General features: G+C 35.8%; 1 protein-coding gene and 1 long non-coding RNA gene across 5 annotated transcripts in view; one reads left to right on the top strand and one right to left on the bottom strand.

Moving 5' to 3' along the window:
* Positions 1-9,324, bottom strand: part of LOC150100047 (uncharacterized) — a 196,276-nt gene extending 186,952 nt beyond the window's left edge. Inside the window, exon 1 of the long non-coding RNA XR_016549236.1 lies at positions 9,200-9,324. This is a non-coding gene — a long non-coding RNA (uncharacterized LOC150100047). The remainder of the gene's footprint in view (positions 1-9,199) is intronic.
* homer (protein) overlaps positions 1-24,905 on the top strand; it is a 450,806-nt gene that overhangs the window by 222,910 nt on the left and 202,991 nt on the right. For 3 of the 4 annotated variants that reach the window (XM_090402479.1, XM_090402478.1, XM_090402480.1), the window contains one exon: positions 1,648-1,878. In XM_090402479.1, the coding sequence (XP_090258605.1) occupies positions 1,648-1,878 (231 nt within the window). The remainder of the gene's footprint in view (positions 1-1,647; positions 1,879-24,905) is intronic. The other variant, XM_090402481.1, reaches the window with a different exon arrangement.

The following is a 24,905-nucleotide window of genomic DNA, read 5'->3' as shown; positions in this document are numbered from 1 at the left end:
GGATCTTTTACACAAGCAACATGTCTTTACAATTCATTATGTAGCAAAGAGTGTTCTCATTATATGTGACGTATATTAAATATATGTCTCATTATATGTGAAATAAATCCGGCAACCATTGTTGCCGGATTTATTTCAAGGTCAAGCATTGGTGCACAGTGCTTGACCTTGTTTTTTATTTTGTTTAACATAGCAGTAATCATTTTAGACAAGAACTATCATTTGCTGACATCCACTGTTTCCAATATTGTTCCTAATAAAAACAGAAACATATGTCAATGCCTACAGTTTATTTTGGTGATGCAATAAGCAACCTGTTTTACGAGGGTGGTCTGAAAAGTTCTCGGCCTCGACCATAGATGGCAGCACATCGTCAAGATTTTTCCCCTTGGTTGTTACATCTGTCATAAGCATCCCTGTGAAATTGCAAGTCATTTTATCAAACAGTTTGCTTTATACAGCTGTCTGAAGCAAAAGTGTTGTCTGTATCCCTTGAAATGGATAAAATTGAGTATCGTGCGTTTATAAAATTCTTTGTAAAAGAAGGTTTAACGCCAAACGAAATTCATAAAAGTTTATGGGCACTCTTCTCCTTCGTTTTCGACAATTAAGAAATGGGCTGCCGAGTTTAAACGTGGCCGTACCAGCCTTGAAGATGATCCACGTGAAGGGCGTCCAAAAAAGTGTAACAACACCAGACATAATTGATCAACTGCACGATATGGTATTGGATGACCGGCGAGTCAAAGTACGTGAAATTGCTGAGACTATAGGCATTTCAAAAGAACGTGTAGGATATATTTCGCATGAAGAATTGCAAATGAAAAGCCTTTGCGCAAGATGGGTGCCATACTTGCTCACGGCAAATCAAAAACGCACTCACATGAAACTCTCTGAACAGTGCTTGGGGCGTTTTAACAAGAATAAAACTGATTTTGTGCTTCTATTGATTACTATGGATGAAACTTCATCATTACACACCAGAATCAAAACAGTGGGAAGAAGCCAGTTGTTCAGCACCAAAGAAAACAAAGTCGGTTTCATCAGCTGGAAAGGTCATGGCATCGGTGTTTTGGGATGGTAAAGGCATTTTGTTTATTAATTATCTTGAAAAGGGTAAAACAATAACTATGGAATATTATTCTGATCTTTTAACCAGACTAGACGAAAAAATTCATGAGAAAAGACCCGGCTTGCAGAAGAAAAAAATCATTAGGACAATGCACCTGCCCACAAAGGTATTTTGGCAATGGGAAAATTAAGGGATCTGCACTATGAATTGTTGGAACATCCACCCTATTCCCCAGATTTGGTTCCCTCTGACTTCTATCTCTTCCCAAAACTAAAACTCTTCCTTGCTGGTCAGTGTTTTTCTTCAAATCAAGAGGTGGTTGCAGCTGTAGAGGGATATTTTGCAGATCTTACTGAGAACCAGTACAGGGATGGGATAATAGCGCTGGAATAAATGTATTAGTTTTAAGGGAGATTATGTTGGAAAAATAATTTCGAAATTATAAATTCGTTTTTTTTTTTTTTTTTTCATTGTTAGGCCGAGAGCTTTTCCGATCACCCTCGTGTTTAAATATTCTTTGATCCTTCATTAGATAAAATTCATCTTTCTTTCTCTTTCTCTCTCTTTCTGAATAGGCAGTCATCAATAGCACCATCACTCCCAATATGACCTTCACGAAAACATCTCAGAAATTTGGCCAGTGGTCAGATATCAGGGCCAATACGGTTTACGGGCTAGGCTTTGCTTCTGAACCCGAACTGAACAAGGTAGGTGATACATTCAATCTTTCTCTTGATCGTCTTACATCCGAAGATGTCAACATAGCCTACGGAATGGGGTTTGTCTGTGAACAAGAACTAGACAAGGTAGGTTTGTTGCCTTCCAACAATTTTATTATAAGTATGCCTGTTGTTTAGAACCCTGAATAATGTAAAATGCAGTACGAACAAAAGAAGAATATACACCTTACTTTATTGTGAACGAATTATTATTATTATTATTTTAGTAGCAGCCGGTAATTTTCGGGATTCATTTTGTTTGCATGATGATTTGTCGACTATAAATGATCTTTAATCGTCAAGTCTCTCAATTATAATTCTTTAATGCATGTATTTCACGAAACTTACAAATTAAAATCATTTTGATGATCTTTTCGACAAGAAACACGTCTTTACAATTCATTATGCAACAAAGAACAATCTGAGTTTTATTATTGATTAGTCGTAATTAGTTCTACTCCTCTTAATGGTATGCAAATGATGTAAAAATGAAAATCCTAAGTACTTAGTTTTATCGGATTATAATATGTCTTTTAAGGGATCGCACGCCATACCAGGAAAAAAAAAAATCATTGAGCAATCTAATAAGATTATAACAACGCTGTAATGAATCAACTTTGTCTGCTGCCACGGCTGAATAAATCTTCTATAAAAGGTGTACGTTAGGATTTTTTATTTTATTTTATTTTTTTTAATTTCGCTTCACAACGTATGTTGAACAAAGATTTGGTCGTAATAAAGCTCTTTACTTTCATAACATTGGATTTAAAGAAGTTGGAGCTGGCAGCAAGATTTCAAGGTAATCCACCAGTTAAAAACCTAAAAGCATATGTTTAGTAAGTCGAAACAATGCAAACGTAAATCTTTCTTCAAGGGTTTTTCAGCTTACGCAATACTAAAATCAATTTCCTCATGCTTAATAATGGCTTACATTACTGTTCCAATGTGATAATTTTATTTAGAATTGTTTTCTAAACTGAGATCGGTTTTAGTAATCGAAAGTTTTCAGTATTTTTTCAATTAGCAAACGACAGAATAACAAATATGGAAACAGTTAATTTTCAAATATCTTTGACACCCGTAGTCACAATAAATTGTCCGCCATCTTATCTCACATGACATAAATAACCCCTGCACATGAATAGAATAACTGCATTGCAGTCTATTCGACTCATATTTTTATCTTCAGATTTCGTTAAATGAGCTATCTATCGTCTCGATAAATATTTCATTACTGATGAAGCTAGCGAGAGAGAGACGTCAGTAATGTAACCTTTCATTGAGATTTTTGCATCACTGCTAGATTACTCAGGCAAAATAAGATAACAGATATTCTCTTATTAACGGCTCCTATATAATAATTTCCCCTTGTTTCCATATTTGGACACGAGGTGGCAGCACATGTCACATTTGGATCGTTATTTGCAATAGTATTAGATGACTGGTTTATATTTTATGGACTTTCTGTGTTTGTCTTTCATTAGAATTTGGCGTAATGTAAACATATACCTGCATTCCTTAATACGCCTACAGCAATTTATGTAATTTTTGTTTCCATCTGTAATTTTCGTGTGGAATGTAAGCACAATCTTAATTGGCCTTGGTTATTCAAATATACAGCTCGGGAGTATGTTGTTACAATGAAATTTGATGGAATTTGTAAAGCATTCCTGAGTGTGATGGAAACTTCCTTTTTAAAACAATTGTACCTTCTCTTCCTTGGTTCGTTTAGTATTCTTTCGGATCACATTTCCAACCTTTTCTGTTGGTTTTGCCTTTCGTAGAAATTATTAGCCCTAATTTTAACCCAATAAATAAAAATAAATAATTGTAATATTATGATAATAAAGATATAAAGGTATATGCTATGTTTTTAGAATTTCTAAAAAGGAATTAAATTTAAAAAAATTTTGAATGACAAATTTTAAGTCAAATATAAAATGCATTATTATTTCTAACAGAAAATAAATAAATCATATTAATAAATCTTTTAAATGTATAAACCACCATTCAACTTCTTAAAAAAGTCGATAATTCTAGTGATGAAAATAGGCTTGCTCTATTGTAAGAAAAACTAGTAAATGGAAAGATGTGCTAATGATTAAATCATTACACCAAAAAAACAGGCACAGTTTTTATCGACTTTTGAACTATCATTCATCTAGTGTCCTATATCATGGAATAAAGGAAGAGTGTGAAAGTGTTCGCCCTTAGGATTCTCAGAACGGGACTGTTTAAATCGATATCCAAGACCACTAAATTTTCATCGCATTAGTCTCTGTCATTAAGTTTTTTTTTCTCCAAACTGTCTCATCCCATTTCTCATAAAATTAAAAAAAAATATGAAGTCTGTTTAAATATATTAACTGTTATTATTATTTTTTAATTTTGAAATTAACACAGAAATATTGATTTTATTAATTTAGACACCATAGTTATGATCTCTTATATCATATATATAAAAATATATATCAGGAATCAGGAAGGAGAGAGTAGGAGGCAATCCCATACCCTTGAAGGGTAATGGATGGCAATGCTGTAGCCAATGGAGTTACCCTCCTGCCATGATCAGAGCTTTAATTTAATAGCTCAATAATACCTTATCCCTACACTGTCCTCTACAGATAACGGGGAAGATGAAAAGCATTCTTGCTTCGCCCCTTTAAGCCAGGCCTTATAAGGATAATTTAATATATATTTCGTTTAGGGATATTCAGTGACTCAATCGACAGTGAGATGCGGTGACCCCTGGAGGGTAATGGATAGCAATGCTGTAGCCAATGAAGCTCTAACTGAGGCTCGGCTATTGCTGGTACCCTGCTGCCATGATCAGAGCTTTAATAGCTCAATAACATTATCCCTACACTGTCCTCTACAGATAACGGGGAAGATGAAAAGCATTCTTGCTTCGCCCCTTTAAGCCAGTCCTTATAAGGACTATAAGGATATTTCGTTTATTGAATTCTTATAATTGAAAGAACAGAGCCGTTAGTTATGATCCCTTATATATATATATATCTACTCTTTCCTGCATTCTCTCGCAGTAAAGTGCTATTCAAAATCGTCCTCACATCGAAATGAACTAGTTCAACAAGCAGCAAATTATGATGAATCGGAATTATTCAAATATAGACGACCTAAGACCATCCTAGTTCCCTTCCAAGATCTATAATTTGCCCAACTCGGGCCGAGCACATAGCTCATAAATTTTTCCCTACACAGTAACCTATCAGATAGCAGGGATTAAAAGCATTATGCTTCACCCTTATAGATAGTAGCATTCTGTGTTAGTTATGATGCATAATTTGGCAACGGAATATGGTTTTAATTATAGTACAAATCATTAAAAATATAAATCATGTTAACAAGCCTAATTTAAGGGGGATTTACCATCTCCCTTAAACTTAATAAATCATCACGATTATTAAAAATCTAAGTACATTTCTGTTCGTTAAAATAATTTTGATGAAGATGAATGTCACGCTATGTTTTTGAGTTTCCATGGAAACAGTGAGGTCTACTTGGGTCCACTAGGCAGATTATTAGGGTTGGTCATTGTCGGTAGCAGTCTTCATTACATGTTGTTATTACATCATCAACAATGATATTAAAAATAGTCTACAATGCTAAAAATAGCTCTTAGAATATTAAATAAAAAAGCAAAAAAAAAAAAAATATATATATATATATATATATATATATATATATATATATATATTAGGCCTTCTAACAGGCGTCTCGAGAGACCCAGCTTTAATAATAACGATAATCTGGTCTTACAGGTCTTTAAGGCTCACGATCAGTCCATATTGACTTACGTAACCATAATTTTAAGATAAAATGGTTAGTTTTATGTCTTAATATACTTGTATATAAGGTACGTGTCTTCTCCTGTGGTTTGATGGAGGTGAAAATCCTCTAGTTTACTGGAGGAAAACCTACCACCTCCGTATGAGACCTACCTTACTTTTATTTGAAAAGCTATGATAAAGGTTCTTGACTTCTAGTTATTGAGTCAGTGGATTAAGAGTGATTTGTAGATTTCTTTTAAAAGTAAGCTGTGGGATTTCATTGTCCACATTGGCATATGGTGGCTAAACTTAGTCCTCGATTTTAATAAAAAATAAATAAAATAAAAATAAAAAAGTTAATGGAGAAAAGTATTTTGGCAATTAAAACAGAAACAGAGTGAAAAAAAAAAAAGTGGACGCTTTAAATATATGGCAAATATTGTTAATGTTCTGTTGGCACGCTATCCTTGCAGATGTAAAAGACAGTTACAAGCCTTTCAGATCTATTAAGAGATATAACGCATTCACCATCTTCATATCAGCTCAAACACCTAATGAATTGCCATTATGTAAATACTAAAAATGATCAGATTTAAACCAAAACGACGCGGTAGATTTTAGTGGAGATATTTATACTGTATTTAATGTTATTGCATTTAATCAAAACCCGCAGAGAGGAATTAGTGCTCAGTTTAAAGCGATCTTATTTTGGAAGACATCGAAGAATGTATAAGATGCATAATAAAATATAATTAGCATAATTTATTGTATCGCATGTTTTCTATATTTTTAATATACGATATTAGAAAACAATATAAAACCCCGAGATAAAAATCATCATATAAAACTGGACACCCATTCTTTCTTTTGCTTCTATAAAAATAGAGGGCGCACTTTCTGAACACATTCCTTCCACCATTGATGCGTAGTGATTGGTAGAAGAAATGTGTTAAAAAAGTGCGCCCTCTATTTTTATTTTTTTTTGGATGGTTTCCAACTGTTTTCATATCCCATCACAAAGGCTCGGTTTCCATAGGTTTTGATTTGAAAACGTGTTTAAAATCTCTCCTCCTTCAAGCAAGATTATTGATTTTAGTTTCCCACAGTTAAAACAAGAATCTAAATAATTGTTTTCATTTTCATTTTAAAACAGTTTAATGTTAAATTAATAAATAATTATGCAATTAATTATTAGACATAATTATGTAATTAATTATTAAAAATAATTATAATTAAATACATAATTAATATTTTAAAATAATTTTGAAACAATTTACAATATTTGAATACTATATATTCAACAATATTCTAAAACTCAACAAAACAAACTATGAATTCTCATACTATTACTGAATAGTTTCTCACACCCCAAAAAAGCTTATATAACTGACTTTTATGTAACTGCCTTTTCACTGATTGCATTCAGGTGAGGATTGATTCATTCAATCCAATACCCTTGGAGGGTAATGGATGGCAATGCTGTAGCCAATGAAGTTCTAACTGAGGCTCGGCTATTGCTGTTACCCTCCTGCCATGATCAGAGCTTTAATTTAATAGCTCAATAACACCTTATCCCTACATTGTCCTCTACAGATAACGGGGAAGATGAAAAGCATTCTTGCTTCGCCCCTTTAAGCCAGTCCTTATATAAGGACTATAAGGATTTGCATTCAAGAAGGGTGATGATGCCAAAAGTCCTTTTTAGGACTTCCCGGGTAACAAATGGTAATGCTGTAGCCAATGAAGTTTTAACTGAGGCTCGGCTATTGCCGTTACCCAGCCATGACTAGAGCTTTTTAGCTCAATAACACTCTATATCTACACAGATTTTCTTCATTCAGATGACGGGATAAAGAGTCAAGGACTCAGTCCATCGCCCAGTTCTTATTATAAGAACTATAAGAATTTGCATTCAAGGATAATGAATCAGGTCAGGAATCAATCGACCGTGAGATGCGGTCGATTGGTTCATTAATGCCCTTGGGGGTAACGGATGGCAACAATGCAATGCTGTACCAATGAAGTTTAACTGAGGTTCAGCTGTTGCTGTTACCCCCTTGGGCGATGAGTTTTTGAGTTCGCTCTCTTAAGGTTTTTGCCTTAAGGGAGCACTTTGAGCCTCCGGGGAAGGTGTTCTCCGGCACGGCCCGCTGAGGGGCTTTGTCGGTGAATTATTTTCTTCGGAATATGAGCGGTTCTGCTCAGTGGTCGGGGAGCCCGTCACTGAGTGGAACCAACGCTGAGATTAGGACGGTCTTTCGCCCACTATGGAGTGGCCTAGAGATCGTCCGTATTTTTGAGATTTCACCTTTACTTATACTTACATAGTCGGTGATTGATTCATTCAATCCAATACCCTTGGAGGGTAATGGATGGCAATGCTGTAGCCAATGAAGTTCTAACTGAGGTTCGGCTATTGCTGTTACCCTCCTGCCATGATCAGAGCTTTAATAGCTCAATAACACCTTATCCATACACTGTCCTCTACAGATAACGGGGAGATGAAAAGCATTCTTGCTTCGCCCCTTTAAGCCAGTCCTTATAAGACTATTTGCATTCAATTAAAGGTGTCATTTTAATTAGTATGTATACAGTTATAAAATATAAAATATCCATTTACTGAACGAGAATGGTTAGAATATAGAATAAATTTAATGATGATTTTATTTTTTATAGAATAAATTTGATGATGATTTTATTTTATACATAATTTTTGATTATGTTTAAAATGTAAGATGCCATTATTACGATAAATTTACTCTCATATAATATTTTATGTATAATTTTTGAATATGTTTAAAATGTAAGATGCCATTATTATGATAAATTTACTCTAATATAATATATTATATTAGAGTATATTTATGCCATTATTAGATGTCATTATTAGAGCAGTGCTTCCCAAACTTCTTGATGTCAGGGCCCCCCTTTGGAAAAATTTCAACATTTCACGGCCCCCCTCCATAATATAGACATATATTATTATAATATTTATTGTATTTATATTCAATACAAAACGTACACAGCGAATATTGCAAAAATCAAATGCAAATATTACATTTTTAGCATCTTACATACACATTTGACATGCCACATTTTCTCATATTTTTATATAAATAAATATATTGTTATTGCACATTTGCAGTACGAGCACATGAAACGTAAAACGATTAGTAATAAAGAAAGAATTAAAAACATAAAAGAAGTTTAATAACAATTTAATGTGATGGATGTGTTTCAATACTGCTACACAAAATGTCAATATCAGGTGAGTGAAATATTTGAAACTTTGTGAACACCCACCAATGTGCGATTTTTTTCCCATTAAAATATAAAAAATAACAAAAAAGAAATAATAAAAATTAAATACCTTTCTATTAAGATAAAAAAAAAATCTACTTAGTCTTAAAAGATTTTCAATTTGTTTTCATTATTTCACGGCCCCCCCCCCTCCCCTCAACAAAACCTACGGCCCCCCAAGGAGGCCGCGGCCCACAGTTTGGGAAGCGCTGTATTAGAGTAATAATGGTATCTTACATTTTAAACATATTCAAAAAATTAATTCAGTTTGTAGCAACTAAAGAAAGATAAAACAATTACAACTGAAACTTAAATACCTCTGAACATGTTGTTTGTTGCCTCAAGCCAAGATGGCTATCGATAGACACTTCCGTTCCTCGCGGAGAAAACAATACGTAGCTTAATAGCACTAAACATAAGTTATTGTAAGACTCCAATTGCCACTACTATATCCAATATGTCTTCAAGTGAAGTTCTGGTTAAGAGAGAAGCAGGCGATAAACTTTGACCTCTAAATGTTGATGCTCACTTGAGAAGGAAAAGATAAACCTAATTTGATAAGTAAGCATAGAGTGCAACTGTGACTGGTAAATTATTTGTTTTAGTACACAGGAAAAGGAAGGACAGATGGGAGAACTCATTTCACGTTGAAAGGTTTCAATTCCTGGAACTAACAATTAATCTTAGAAATAAATATTTGTATGAGGGTAGCACCTTAAAAATATTCTGCATGGGTAGTTACATGTATTTATCTTTGAATATAAATCATTCTGAAAGGAATAAAGCATGAGGAATGTGTTTAAGAATTAAAGAATGTTTATCCTGCAATGGAAGTTATCCTTAATCCTTAAAGGAGTTAAGCAGGCAGACTGAACGCAGTAAGAACATAAATTATCCTTTAAAAGCTGAAATATTTCAAATGTATCGTATACAGGAACTGTCACGTATCCAAGTATCGATATTATCTTTAATATAGGCTCTAATATTTGGAAATCGGTGGGTAGTCGGTCTCCGCCTTAGTCATCATTAATAGCTGGGTTCATAGCTACCAATGATTTTTAGTGCATCGGAGAGAGGGTATATGAACACAAATGTGCATCCTTTTTGTGATCCTAAACCCTTACTGATATATTAATGACACTATTTGTGACAATAATGTAGTGTGAGTGCTATAATCAATTTTTTCTGAGTTACTAAAAACCGTAGTTTCCAAGAATAAAAAAATCCTACTCACCTGCACAAGAGATCGATTAGCTCAGGAATCACCTTTAAAAAGGCTTAGAAAAAGTTCCTTTTGTCTGAATGGAATGAAATTTAGTTAAAATAAAATAATAAAATAAATTGGACCGTTCGGTTAATGTTTATTGGATAACCATTCAACGAGCATTATGATAAAATCCAATAAAGTTTGTTTATTTATTTCATACTGCAGTGAAATATGGTTGTGTGTTGGTACACGCCTCTAAACATCATCTACAGTGGCCGTTTGATAGTTGGCCAATCTAAATTTACTTAAAATATCTGTTATCCAATTTGTGAAAGCAAAACCGAAGCTACAGTTGTCATGGTAACAATCAGAATAATCGTGATAGCGTCTGCTTGCAACAGGTAAATATATTGGGAGCCATTGTTCTTGTCTATCTGTTATGAGCGTCAGGAGACTTGTGATATGCAGGGTTGGGCTAGCGTGCATGTCACGTGATTGACCAAATAAAAGACATTTTGTCATTCTTCGCGTTCCTAGCAAGACTATCGAACGCCTTCACGGTTTCCTACATTCGTTTAAGCTACGGGGGTGATGTATGAACCCCGTTTGTCCAGTCTTCGGTACGGGTCATGGGGTCGCCACTCAATAGCGAAACAACCTTATTTTTTTTTGCGTCCGTCCCGGGAATCGGAAAATGTGGCGGCATTCGCTATTGCCCCGAGGATTTAGTGCGGCAACAAAATGAACGCAGTTCTCCCGCCGAAACAAACTTAGCTGCGTTTGCCAGCTGTTGAAATGCGGTTACTAGCTTCGCCTCGCTAGTTGCACCAGCCGCAAGGGCCGTATTTATGGGCGTTTGCGGAGCGATTGCTTGTCGTAATGTGTGGCGCGATGAAGGAGAAAATGGACAGACGTGCTTTTAGGCGTGCCATAAATCTAACTGGTTCCGAGCTCGTTCTGGGTCCTCTTTGAGCCGTAAAACTGTCTGCTAAACTTTTTTTTTTTTTTTATGCATTTTATTTCTCCCGACTTCGTTTCCGGCGAGTTGAAGGTTACCCATACGTTGTCTATTGAACTGTTTTTTAAAGTTGAATCTCCATGTTTGCACGACATCCATCTACTGTCGTCAGTTCTCTTTTCTCTTACTCTAATTTTCTGTCTTTTCTTCGGGACTTTTATAGTCTTCTTTTCTTCCACACGAAACAGACAAACCAACCAGAGAGCACACAGAATTAAGAGATGCAATCATCTCATCGCATGGCCTTGGGTAAGGCCTTCTAGATTTTCTCACCATCATTCATAAATTTCTTGATATGTACCCTAAGGGGGGGGGTATTCACACTACTATGAAGAACTACATGATTAACTTTACATTATTATTAATCTGCTATCCATAATTTTCCTCGAATTGAGTCTCCTACTTGTGAGCACTCCAGTATTATCGTATCTAACATTTCGTGCTTCTAAGGCACTTCTGACAAAATCAACCCACCTAGACTTTGATCTTCCTCTGCATCACTTTCCTGCCACCTTGGCATCAAACCCTGTTTTGTTAACCTTTCCTCTCCCATTCTATTTAAACAGCCATACCACCTTAAATCAGCACTACTTACATAGTCTGGAATGCCAACAATGCCAAGTTCCTTTCTAACTTCTTCATTTTTAATATGATTCTGTCATTGACGTCTTCTGATCACCCTCCTAATTTTTCTAAGAACCCTCATATCTGTGGTCTGTAGTTCTTTGATCAAGTGTTTTATTTCTAACCCAACTCTCAGAGCCCATAACTTAAAATGGTCCGAACCCTGTCTTGTATACTGATAGTTTGGTGTTTTGACGAATTTCTATCATATTCCATATAAATTTCCAGGTTCAACCTGCCCATCTTCCCTGAAAACTTTACTTGGATACCTGAAATATTTTACTTCTTCTATAGGTTCTCCATTCAGAATAGTTAATGTGTTCAAAGTTTCTGCCTATTTTTAGGATTTTGGTCTTTTTTATTGCTGATATTCATGCCAAATTTGTTATGCCATACTGTAAATCCTTTTACAGTATTCTTTCCTCTCTTTCTAAGCTTTTTAATAGTCTCCGAAACATTTTGCCACCTTCTATATTTTCAATGTAATATCCATTTTTATCCTGCTTCACTTCCAATTTCAAATCCTCTATACACTCTTGAATCTCGAATCAGCACGAAGAAATCACTATCAACAATAACGTAGTGGTCAACGAGGCTTCTAATTTTGTTATAAACGACTAAACAAACTGTTGGAAACACTCGATTTTGAATCCTATCTAAAACAAGATAATTAATAAATGCTTTTCAACTAAAGCCATTTTGTCTCATTTGATAATGGTAAGTTTTCCCTTTTGGAAACTGGTTTTTGTTCGTTCAAAAAGACAAACCCGCTACAGGACACACGTCGTTATCATCTTGGTCAAAAGAATCGATCAGCATGCGGCGTATTTATCCATGAGAGTCAAATTAAAAGATTGATTTTAAAAAATGCATGAAAACAAACGTTAATGCCACTTTTGGTTGTATTATAATTCTTACCAACATTACTGCTTCACTGGTTATATTAGGAACATTAGAAATATAACAGATTCCAATCTTAAATGTGGAATTATGATTCCAAATCTTAAATGTGGAAATGATCTTGAAATTTCTAAACATTATCATGAATATATATGAAGGTATCTCGGTAAAGCAAGCGACTGTTTTGCCACCAGTTGGTGATAGTGATCATGCCACACTGACCTGGGAAGTAGTCTACTATATGGATGTTCCAATCGGGACAGATTATACGCTGAACTACAAATATGGAAATTACACAAACTCGCATTTTACACAAAGACAAGGACAAAGTTAAAAGAAGCATTTTATTTAACATATTAAAATAAAGATAAATACCAAATAAAATCCTAAAAGCTATCATAAGTATATATGAAAATAATCAAATACAAATAAGATTAAATCATGAGCTACAGTATCATATACGAGAGAGAGATAAACCAAGGAGTCCATCAGAGATGTCCCCCTCTTAGCAACTCTTTTTAATATTTACCTAAATGAAATAATAATAAAATGAAATAAAAATTTCCATCAAGGTATTCAACTTTCTCCTACTGTGAACTTAAACACTCTCCTTTTTGCCGATGACTAAATAATAATTACAAATTCTGAAGATAAACTACAGAAAGATATTTTACATTTTAATGAGATAGCCAAAGTTATGGTATGATAATATCAATGGAAAAATCAAAAACAATGGCCTTTAAAGGACAAGATCCAGCAAGAACTAAAATAGTATTAGATAACAAGATCTTAGAACAGGTGAATTCATTTAACTACCTAGGATGTATGATCGCTTATGAAAATGAAAAAGATATAAACGTAAAAATTGCAAAATATTTTAAAATAACAGGTGTAATTAACTCTATATTTAAACCAAACCTAGTTCAAAAACAAACCAGGCTAAAAGTATACAATACATTAGCCCTACCAGTCTTAATGTATGGAAGCGAAATCTGGACAATAAAACAAAAAGACAAACAAAGATTAACAACAGCAGAAATGACGTTTATGAGAAAAACTGCAAAATATACTCTATTTGATCACAAAAGAAACGAAGAAATTATGAGAGTATTAAACCAGGAATCAGTAATAGAAAAGATTAAAAAAATATAAACATAGATGGATGGAACACGTTCAAAGAATGAAAACAGAAAGATTACCAAAACAAGCCTTAAAGTACAAGCCATTAGGAAAAAGAAAACCAGGACGTCCTCTTAAACGATTCAACGATGACTTCTAAGGCCAGAAAAGGACACGCTAGGCCTAAATCCTTGATACACATGATGATGATAAACTCGGGAAATGCTAATTTTGGTTCCATGGTATCAGTTGCTAAATGGGAAGACTATCAGCTGTGCATGGGAAGCTTTGAAAACATACTTAAATGGAAAGGTATCTGAGTGTCACTAGAATTTGAAGAACAAACAGAATTGGAGTGAAATGGAGATGCAACCTCATTAACACAAGAGATGATGTCAAAAGAACATCCTGAGAAAAAGAGTGAAAGGAGCTCAGCCAGTAAAGTTACGCGTATTGTACGGAAAGCTAAGTTGGATTATGAAAAGAAATTGCTACATAGCTAAGTCAACTCAAAAAAAAAATTATCTTTTTGGCTGCAAGTAAAAGAAATAAAGAATGTGGAAGAGTAACTTTGTTGAATGTAGACGGCCCCTAGTATCAAAAGCAGATGAATTAGTTCAAACAATGAGTGCTCGCTTCACCAAGATCGATCTACCTAGTGGATGTAATATTGCTACCTCTACACTGGATGAAGAAATGTAGGTGCGTGACAAGGAGGTTCTACAGCTGTTGCATAACCTGGATAAGAATTCGGCAATTGGGACAGATGGGATATCAGCACTTGGACCAAAGAAATGTCCAGCCAAATTGGCTAGTCCCTTGACATGTTTGTATAATTTGAGTCTCAACCCAGGAAAGATCCCACAGGAATATAAAGAATGTACGATAATCTCATTGCATAAAAGGTGGTGCCAAGACTGATTTGTCTAACTATCAGCATCTCTGAGTAATTGTAAAGATTTTAGAGAAGTTAGAACTCGCGTATATAAAAAGGTGGACAATCAAAATCTACTTTGCATGAAACAGCAGAGGTTTACTAAAGGGAGGTCATATAAGTGGGTGGGTGACGGACAGGGATCAGCAGGTGGTAAATGGAGGATGTGAATCTGCCAGATTTAAGTTAAGTGACCAGTGGTGTGTCCCGGGGATCAGTCCTTGGACACCACTGTTGTTTAATCTATACTTTAGTATAGGAAAGGGGCTGACAAAAGATATCGTTTTGATTTGATATTGTCTTATTCTGTTTCTCCTCGATCCGTTCGTTGTTCAGTCGTTGTGGTTATTACTTCCGTTTCCTCTACTCTCCCTCCCCTCTTGGGCAGCTGGTGATGGTTACCAGTCTTCAGCTATGTCGGTAGATTTTGTTTGTATTTTGCAGTAACCACTCTGCATAAAAAGTACTTCTTACTCACGCACTGTACGCAACATTACGTACTGGATGAGATATTATATAGTGTGAGTTCAAGTCTCTCGTGATTGGCCTTTTGAAACGTCATGAAATCAACGATATTAGGAACCGTTCTTCATCCAAAAGGTATCTTTCCTGCTCCAGAAATCGAGGGAGATAGGCTGAGAAGCACTTCCTAATAGATTCTCTCTTCCTCAGTGAGGAGATGTTTTTTACGTATTTTCCGTATGTAATATTTTAGAACGTTGATGAGAAAATTTTGATATGTTTTGTTTTTCCTCATCGGGGGGGGGGACTGCAATAATACCGCCTCAGAAAAAGTTGGAACTAGGATCCTAAGCACTTCAGCCTGCCTACCTTCACCAAATGCGTCTCACTGGTAGAAGAAGTATCCTACGGTTTCAGTTGCATGGCATACTTCGCAAAAATCGTCCCCGTCTCAAAACCGTCTCAATATCTCAATAAAAAGGTTGTCCTTTTCACCGGAATTTGTGCGCAGATGAGGCGTTTCAAAACCAAAGACATTGAAAAGTTTCCAATACAGCTGCTTTGGACTAATCTGAAGCACCCTAACCCCTGTCACAAATCCTTTTAGTGTTTTACATATTGTATAGTGCTACTGTGGCACCATCTCCGCACATTGTCCAGCATGGCCAGCGGTCCCAAAACAAGATAGGAAACATTTAATTAGATTGCCAGTTGGGTGATTTGATGCCAATGTTACGGTTCGAACAGTGTTACTGAAATAATATTTCAAGATCGGCAAGAGCAAACCTTCCTTGCATGGTGGAGGCGGGGGGGGGGGGATGGAGAAAACACCGGCGTACTTCGTGTTTCCTGTTGTTCCCAGTAGAAGTCGATGAGCTGTCTGTAAATAACTCAATCTTGTGCGTCTGTGATGTTTGTTAAGTTGATTATGTGGAATAGCATTGATACTATGATGGTTCGGATGACCGCTACAATTGAAAGATAACTTGAGTTGAAAGGGGCCAGTTTGTCACGACAGGAATTCAGCATGTTTTGTGTGGGTTACACAGGTACTGGCCCGGTTAATGGTGTCAAAAAATGCTCAATAATTTGGCAGATCGGCAGAGCCGAATTTTCCAAAAATTAAAATTTTTGTTTTGTCTTGGTTATCACAAAGACCACTGAGCACGTTAAACTGTCGCACTACACCGAAGAACATGTAAATTGAATCGAAATCCGAAGGGTTCCGACAATATCATCAGCATATACGATAGTCTTGCTCTGTGGGCCGTGGTATTTGTCAATTTTCTTTTAAGAAGGTTCTGGTAGTAGAAAATGAAGATAGTAGCCTCTGTATATGTGAAAGGGTTTAGGAAGAAACCCATTTATGGCGATAGATGTCTTTGATTATTTCCGTTACGCAAGAAGCCACACCGACGGATTCTAAAACTTTATTCCAGACTAACTGTTACCATTTATTTCATATTCCCCGTTATCCGTAGAGGACAATGTAAGGATAGAGTGTTATTGAGCTATTAATGTTCTGATCATGGCAGGAAGGTAGCAGCAATAGCTGAGCCTCAGTTAGAACTTCATCGACTATAGCATTGTCATCCATTACTCTCCCTGGGTGCCCATTTTAGTTGCCTCGTACGACATGCATGGGCTGCAGTGGAGTTATTCTTATCCCGGCCACAACACGGTGTTCATACTTTACTCGCAAGACGTTACTGTCTATAAAGGTTAAGCAAAAATGCTTTTATAATCCCTGCTATCTGGTAAGGTTACTGTGTAGGAGAACGTTTATGAGCTAAGTGCTCTGCCCGGGTGGGTGCGAGTTAAAGATCTTCGTTAGGAATTAGGATGGCCTTAGATCTCCTATATTTGGAGAAGTCTGTTTCGTCATAATTTGCTGCTTGTTGCACTAATTCATTTGGATGTAAAGACGATGTTGAGAAGAACTTTACTACTAAAGATTGCAGGAAAGAGTAGATGTAGGGGATATTTGTATCCCGGTGAAGGTGGACATTTCCGATATACCATGGCGCATCTAAGATCATGCGTAGGCATTTGTTTTGCACTCTCTGTAGTTTAACGATATTTGTGCTTGATGGTTGGCTCCAGGCTTGGTACGCATACGTAATAATGGGTCGAATCATCAACTGATAAAGGAGCAGTTTGATTTTGGTAGTACTTTACTCTTTCTCTGGCAGAATTTATAAGTAATTTTGTTACATTTTCAGATAGGTGTCTAAGATTTGTTTCTTTTATAAAAGTAATTTTTAGTTTCTAGGATTTATTTTTATTGTAATTTTTTTTTTCTTCTTTTAATTCTCTTTAGAAAAACTTTACTAAATATTTTTATTTTCATCATGTTGCTCATTTTATATTCAGCTCAGACGTAAATGTCATCTTGTATTTTAGAACTTTTGTGGCGCCTAAAGATGTCACTATATAATCGTTATGTGTGTGTGTCTAGAGAAGAAATTTTGTCTTTACTAAAGATCTTTCGTTTTTATTTAATAATTACAAATTCTTACATAATAAATAAATTTGACAATGCAATTAATTGAAAACTATTCAGTAAATTGGGAAATGGACAATATCTTACAAGTATACAAGAAATCTCTTAATACACCATACAGAAAAATTTATTTCATGCTATAAATTAAGCTATACAAGACACGATGAGCTGTAAGCCAAAAGTCCTTTTTAGGACTTCCAGGGAAACAAATGGCAATGCTGTAGCCAATGAAGTTTTAATTGAGGCTCGGCTATTGCCGTTACCCAGCCATGACCAGAGCTTTTTAGCTCAATAATACTCCATCCTCACAGATCTTCTTCATTCAGATGACAGGATAAAGAGTCAAGGACTCAGTCCATCGCCCAGTTCTTTTAAGAACTATGAGCTGTGGTGAGAGGTTGATCGAACGTGAGATGCGGTGATTGATTCATTCAATCCAATACCCTTAGAGGGTAATGAATGGCAATGCTGTAGCCAATGAAGTCCTAACTGAGGCTCGGCTATTTTTGTTACCCTCCTGCCATGATCAGAGCTTTAATAGCTCAATAACACCTTATTCCTACACTGTCCTCTACAGATAACGGGGAAGATGAAAAGCATTCTTGCTTCGCCCCTTTAAGCCAGTCCTTATAAGGACTATGAGCTGTTTATGATCATGCAGATCGATAAAACTCATTTCAGCTGTTAGGGTCCGGCTATTACTGAAACCATTAAATAATCTTATTAAAACTATAAAATAAAATAAACCAAATATTTCAGAGACAGCAATAAACTGGTTTGAACCTGCAAAACAAATTCTTTCATATACACAGCATATAGTCGCTGACGTTGTACAATATCCAGGGCAATGCAAAGGTGGAGCACACGCCAAGCATTTCTCTGCCTTCCAAAAATGTTTAATATCGCATGGCTTGTATCACATATTAAGCTTCTAAGAACAGATACTACACTCTTATCTTAGACAAAAGGTCGGGAGGACAAAAGTGTGGTAAAGGCTGCATTGGCCCCTACGATATTAAACTGATTATTGGAATTTGCCAAAGTGCTTCCAGCTTATTCCACCTTTAATCCGAGTTGCCTGGTGTTGCACTACCTCTACGGTCAGCGGTCTCTATAAGATTTGAAATCTGTGTGTGTGTAATACGTGTATAATAAATACTTTTACACATAATAAAATAAAATTGAAACCTAACAAACTTAATATCAAATACGAATTTTGTTAACAATTAAATTAAAAAAAAATGAAGCAAAACGCGAAATGGGATGTGTCACCGCCTAGCGCGAACGTGTTAAAGGTACGAAAACTGAGACACACTCTTATATTTTCTTTTATATTTCATTTTTAAACAAAAATGCTGTTCGCGACTTGCTAAACTGATCTCACGACCTACTGAGTAGTAGCCACCTGCAGTTTAAAAAATACTGGTACAGACGACGTCCAGTCCGGGACGCCAAGAATCTTTATCGGGACATTTCATCTGAACATGAGTTAACTGTTCTCATACGGATGTGACAGCGTTTTTTCCCCCCACCGGAAACTCATCAAACAAATCAGCACCGTGAACTCATATATCTACAAACATTAACGTTAGAGGGATGCCAAACGAACCTTTAAGAAAATGTTTTCAATTAAGGTGAGTAAAGGTGGAAAAGTCATGCCTCCGGAAACTCCGGTTTTTTTTCAACCAACGAAACACAATGTACAGACACGATACGCTAACCTCATAGTTGCTCCGTTCATAATCTAAACAACAACAGAACCACACAAAAATCTTACGCAACCAATGCAAAACTGATTAAAAATCATAAACCGGGACCACCATTCAACAAATTGATTGAAATCATATAATAAACCTTAACTACGCAGCGAACACTACTACTAAAAACAAAATAAAGTGGGGGGGGAAGAGGGGTTTGAAGAAACTGTGACATCTGATATTCAAATAATGTGGCAGTGTCATCTCGTCATTCAACACTTAATCAGAATCCATTAGGTTTATATTACTCTCTCTATCAATCTATCTCTCGGCAAACAAAAGAATATGTTCTTCCTCTACCCATTCTTTGCATACTTTTTTTTTAAAGCATTTCTGTTCCCACTTTTTTCTCACCATAAGCTTTTAGCTTCGAACTGTTTTTAATTCATCGCATTTCCTACGCGTGCACTTGAAGGATTGTCCAAAGAGAGTCTGTTTTTTTACAAACAGACAGGAGATACTCGTTTCTTGTTTTTCTTTCAGTTGCAAGAAGCTTATTTCAGTTGACTTTTCTCCCAGCCAGTGAAAACAAGCACCGAGTTGATCTACACTTTACGCTGCATTAACTCAAGAGTTATACCGAAGACCCCCCGCAGCTATTACGGCTCACCTTCTGACTAATGGATTTTCCGTGTTCTTCATATCTCCCCGCAATTGTAAAAGTGACGTCAAGTTATCCCGCTCAGTCTCTAGCTATCTTCTTTGTTTTCGGTAATCTTTTCACTTTTGACAGAAGCACAGGTCTCAGGAGAACCACTAGTTGCATCTGTATATTCCGATCTTCTTATTCAGAAAACAAGATTCTTAAGAAATTGGATTTCTCGCATGCTATTTAAGTAATGTTATAACAAAATTTAAGTCTTCCTGTTTCGGACTTCATATTTTAATTGCATGTTGTCCCTTTTATTAGTTGTTGAAAGTTTTCCCACTTAGCTATATCATAAATTAAAGATGACAAGAAATTATATTCATAGTTTCATCCTTTATCCAAGTGTGAAGACCAAATTAGCCTCCATTTAGCCTCTATATACGAGTTGCCCAGTCATGAAGTTACTTCACGCGCAAACTTTGTTTGCTTACGCTTGGATAAAAGAGAAGACTAAGAATATAATTTTTTGGCATGTTTAATTTGTAGTATAATCAAGTGGAAAACCTTTTAAGAACTCTCTCTACTCCAGAGTGTTTTAATAATAAGGTGTGACACCTTTTGATTACTTTTATATGGAAATATGGCTTCTGCATTACGTTAGTTTTGACAGGTCCTTTTTAGGACTTCCAGGGTAACAAATGGTAATGCTGTAGCCAATGAAGTTTTAACTGAGGCTCGACTATTGCCGTTACCCAGCCATGACCAGAGCTTTTTAGCTCAATAATACTCCATCCTCACAGATCTTCTTCATTCAGATGACAGGATAAAGAGTCAAGGACTCAGTCCATCGCCCAGTTCTTATAAGAACTTCAGAGTTTCAGGTTTCAGAGGAAGATCGACCGTGAGATGCGGTGATTAATGCACTTTCGGCTATTGCTGGTGCTTTCCTGCCATGATCAGAGCTTTATATTTGTATTTATATTTATATTCAGAGTTTTTTTTGATCTGTTAAGGTTTATGCCTTGGGGAGCTTTTGAGCATCCAAGGATTTGGATCCATTGGGGAGACCTGTATTAGGGCTTCCTTGGCTGATGCTTTTCCCTGGAATAGGAGCAGTTCTGCTTGGTGGTAGGGTGAGCCTAGTTAAATGGTCGCTCATTGTTACCTCTTTAAAAACACTCGTGTTTTAGAGAGGTAACCCCAGCACATAAACAGGGAAACCGGTCTGGGTGGTGGCCCTTCCCATAATGCATAGCATTATACATGTCGGCAAGGCGATGTGCTTTGCATTATTGTGCTCACAAAAATCCCATAATGCGAAGCACAAGGGAAAATAATGCACATCTTTGTTATTTTCATAATGCAAAGATATGCTTTGCATTATGCACTATCCCATAATGCAATTCATGTGGTCATCAGCCTCTATACACAGTACAAGTAAATCAGTTATTAAGTTACTACCTTCATGCACAAACTTTCTTTGCTTACACCTGGGTGAAACCAAGACTATAATTTCTCGGCATCATTGAGTTCGTTCATTAGTACTATCCAGATATATTACTCTGGATAATCTCTTGCTGATTTCTACAACAATTATAAAATTTCAGTTTATATTTTAAGTCACCCCTATTTATTTATAAATATTCTTATATAATGCGCCAGCAAAGGTTGGTCGATTGGTAGAGCCTCTGCTACTAATGACTCACACAAAAAGTTAAGCAAGTTTGAGCGCGGTTAGTAGTTGGAAGGGTGCCGATCGTTCGATGCTGTTGGCACACTCTCCCCCAATGAGTCTTTCGACTCCATGAAGGTGTCACATAATAATAATAAATCATAACGTACAGCCACAATGTTATATTAGTTTTAGTTATATCCAGTAGATGGCGTGATGCGAATCTTCAAGACAGAGCAGGAAGAATAAAACAAACTTGTTTATTTATTTTTATTTTTTTTTTAAAGTCGAGTATTTGGATATGCATTACTCAGAACCGCCTTTCATGATATGACATATTTAAGGAATCGTATATATGACACTTATATATGATTTTAATTTCTTAAATTATTTGAATGAAAAATAAAAACAAACAAACGTTAAAATTACATAAGCAAGTCACTGGTGGCAGTATTTTCTTTTGTTATATCGGTTACCTCTCTAATACAAACCCGTAGCAACCAATAGATGAAATTCCGATAAATATTTATTGATCAAGCAGTGAAATACAAAAAATACACAAGTAAAACAAAAACCTGTTGTGTTTGCATCTGATGCGAAAGCATTTGAAAATTGTATAAGCACTCATTAGAGATTGTCCAATGGCAGAGCCGGGACTATTTCCTTAATGTTACTTGCAAGTTCCAAATACAAGTGCTTTTATGATTGATTAGATGACCTGCGTGTTGAGTACGTGATCATATTCCATTGTTGCAATCCATTGTGCTTGTTTTGTATTTCGTTATTTCCTTCTGCTTTCTTAAAACACACACACACAAAAAAAGCATCTTTCTTTTCCTCTTTACTTTTGTTTTGAAAATTTTGTATAAATTTTTGTGAATGTCACAAATACTAAATATGGCAGGCAAACATACCTCTTTATTGCATACATATGGATTAATATTAAACTGTTGCCAACCTTCAAAAGAATAACAGAAGGAATCGACCGTGAGATACGGTGATTAATGATTAATACCCTTGGAGGGTAAAGGATGGCAATGCTGTAAACCATTGCTGTTACCCTCCTGCCATGATCAGAGCTTTAATAGCTCAATAACACCTTATCCCTACACTGTCCTGTTCAGATAACGTGGAATATGAAAAGCATTCTTGCTTTGCCCCTTTAAGCCTGTCTCTATAAGGAAAAGAATAACAAAAAAAAAAATAAAAATACCGTTTTCAAATGCCAAATTTCATCACAATCAGTCGAGCGGTTATTTTTGCATTATATTTGTTAACAGATGAAAGGATATACTCTCGTTTGAGGTCGTGATTGTGACTACCTATTTAACTCAAGGAATATAAGAACAAACGAAAGTTGACTGTTGATTGCGTCCAGTGCATGGCGGTGTTTAATCTTCGACACACACACACACACACACACACACACACACACACACACACACACACACACACACACACACACACACTTTACAACGCTATTAAATTAATTAGCAAGTTACTCACGTTCGCTAAGAATTTCTACGTAGCAAGAAGATTTTTAGTTCATCATGTTTAAGAGGAAGAAAGTGGGGGATACTTAGATAATGAAAGCACGAAACTATTAATTAATATAATGTATTACAGTATCCATAACACTAGGATTATTAACACGCTCCGAGCTGCTTGACATTTACGTTATTCTACGCACTTCTCTGATTACAAACAGATCTAACCCCCCTGCATCTCCCAGGTGTGCTTATTACAATGATTCTATTTGAGATTTGTTCCACTTGTTTTAATAGTAAACATTATCAATCGATGACTTTCGTAAACATAAACTGAAGTAGTTGATTAAAAATAATGAATAAAAGTTCTAACTAACACCTTAAAATAATTAACAGCAAGACATGCACTGCCTGGAAAATCAAATGGCTTCCATGACTCGATAATCGCGTTAAGATTATATGATTCAATCCAGTATTGCTGTTGTGATCTCTAAGCAGATTGCTATTGGACCATCCTTAAAATAAGCCTTAAAATATCTTTCATATTTCTGCTAGTGTTATGCCAAGAATAATCAAAGAGAAAAGATATTCCAAACGTTTCATTAGCAAGTATATGAACTTTCTCATCTGTCTGATCCTCATTTGCTTTATATATTAAATTTATTTTTTTCTCAAATAAATAAATACAAGTTACTCGTATTATGATATTATTAAACACAAGAATGATATTCAGATAGGTTAGTTCTCCGACCGGAATGATTTCGAACAACCCAAACCTAATAGGTATTCGCAAGATATGAACAACATGATGAACAACAGTTTAGCTTTCGATGTTTTATTGATACTATTATGAGATTATTAGTCATGTTATTATGACTTTGGGATTAATTAAAAATTAAAAAAAAAAACAGAAAAAAAAAAGAGAATGCGCTGTATATTCCGTTTACGAAGTATGCTTTGCCTTCTTGTTTGTTTGCTTGTGATGGTTTAATTCATTGTATATCTTAAGCATTGCTGGATGTTTCACTGCTGGCTAGTATACTGTGCTAGACAGAGACCTAATATATTCCTCAGGCAGTCTATAAATGCCATTTTGACAGCTCTTAGACGATGGACAAGAAGTCGGCAATGTGCGCCGATGTCGTGTCTCATAGCAACACCAGTCGCTCAAGTCGGGATGCATTGAATTCTATGAAATGGGGGGGGGGGGCAGTAGTTTTCGCCTAAACACCCAAAGCGTTTCTATCGCCATGGAGTTTGACGTAGTTGCGTTTGGCTGACCGGAAACATCGGCCAGGAGTGACACATCGCATTGATGTTTGGAAAAGCTGTCACGTGACTCAGTTTTCCCATTGACCGTTACGGATGTTGATTCTCGCCGGCGATGAAAACTGCCTTTTGTAGAGACCTCATGCCACCCGCCTCGTCGGGCTGGAGTTAACCAAGTTGCGGGTGAAAGGATTGCATACAGAGTCGGCTCACTGAGCATGACACACGTAGCGTCAGTTGACGGCCCAGTTCAAAGATTTTCTGCTGGTAGGCGGAGGAAGATGGTATACAAAGTGAGATGGCTTGTATGTGTGTGATCTGTTTCTGTACTTTTTTTTTTTTTTTTTCAATGTATGAATCACGCACATGGTCCGTTGCATACTTGAAGTTGGTGTTTGTATTTTTTTTTTTTTAAAAGTCCGACTTATATTTGAATATTTTACTCGCCTTTTAAAATCTGTGATGGATCTACACTATTCAGT

The sequence above is a fragment of the Typopeltis vanoorti genome, chromosome 13 (genome assembly GCF_054136105.1).
Source record: "Typopeltis vanoorti isolate ZY-2024b chromosome 13, IOZ_Tvanoo_1.0, whole genome shotgun sequence".
In the NCBI taxonomy this organism is placed as follows: Eukaryota; Metazoa; Arthropoda; class Arachnida; order Uropygi; family Thelyphonidae; genus Typopeltis; species Typopeltis vanoorti.
This window is presented reverse-complemented; position numbering and strand designations above follow the sequence as displayed.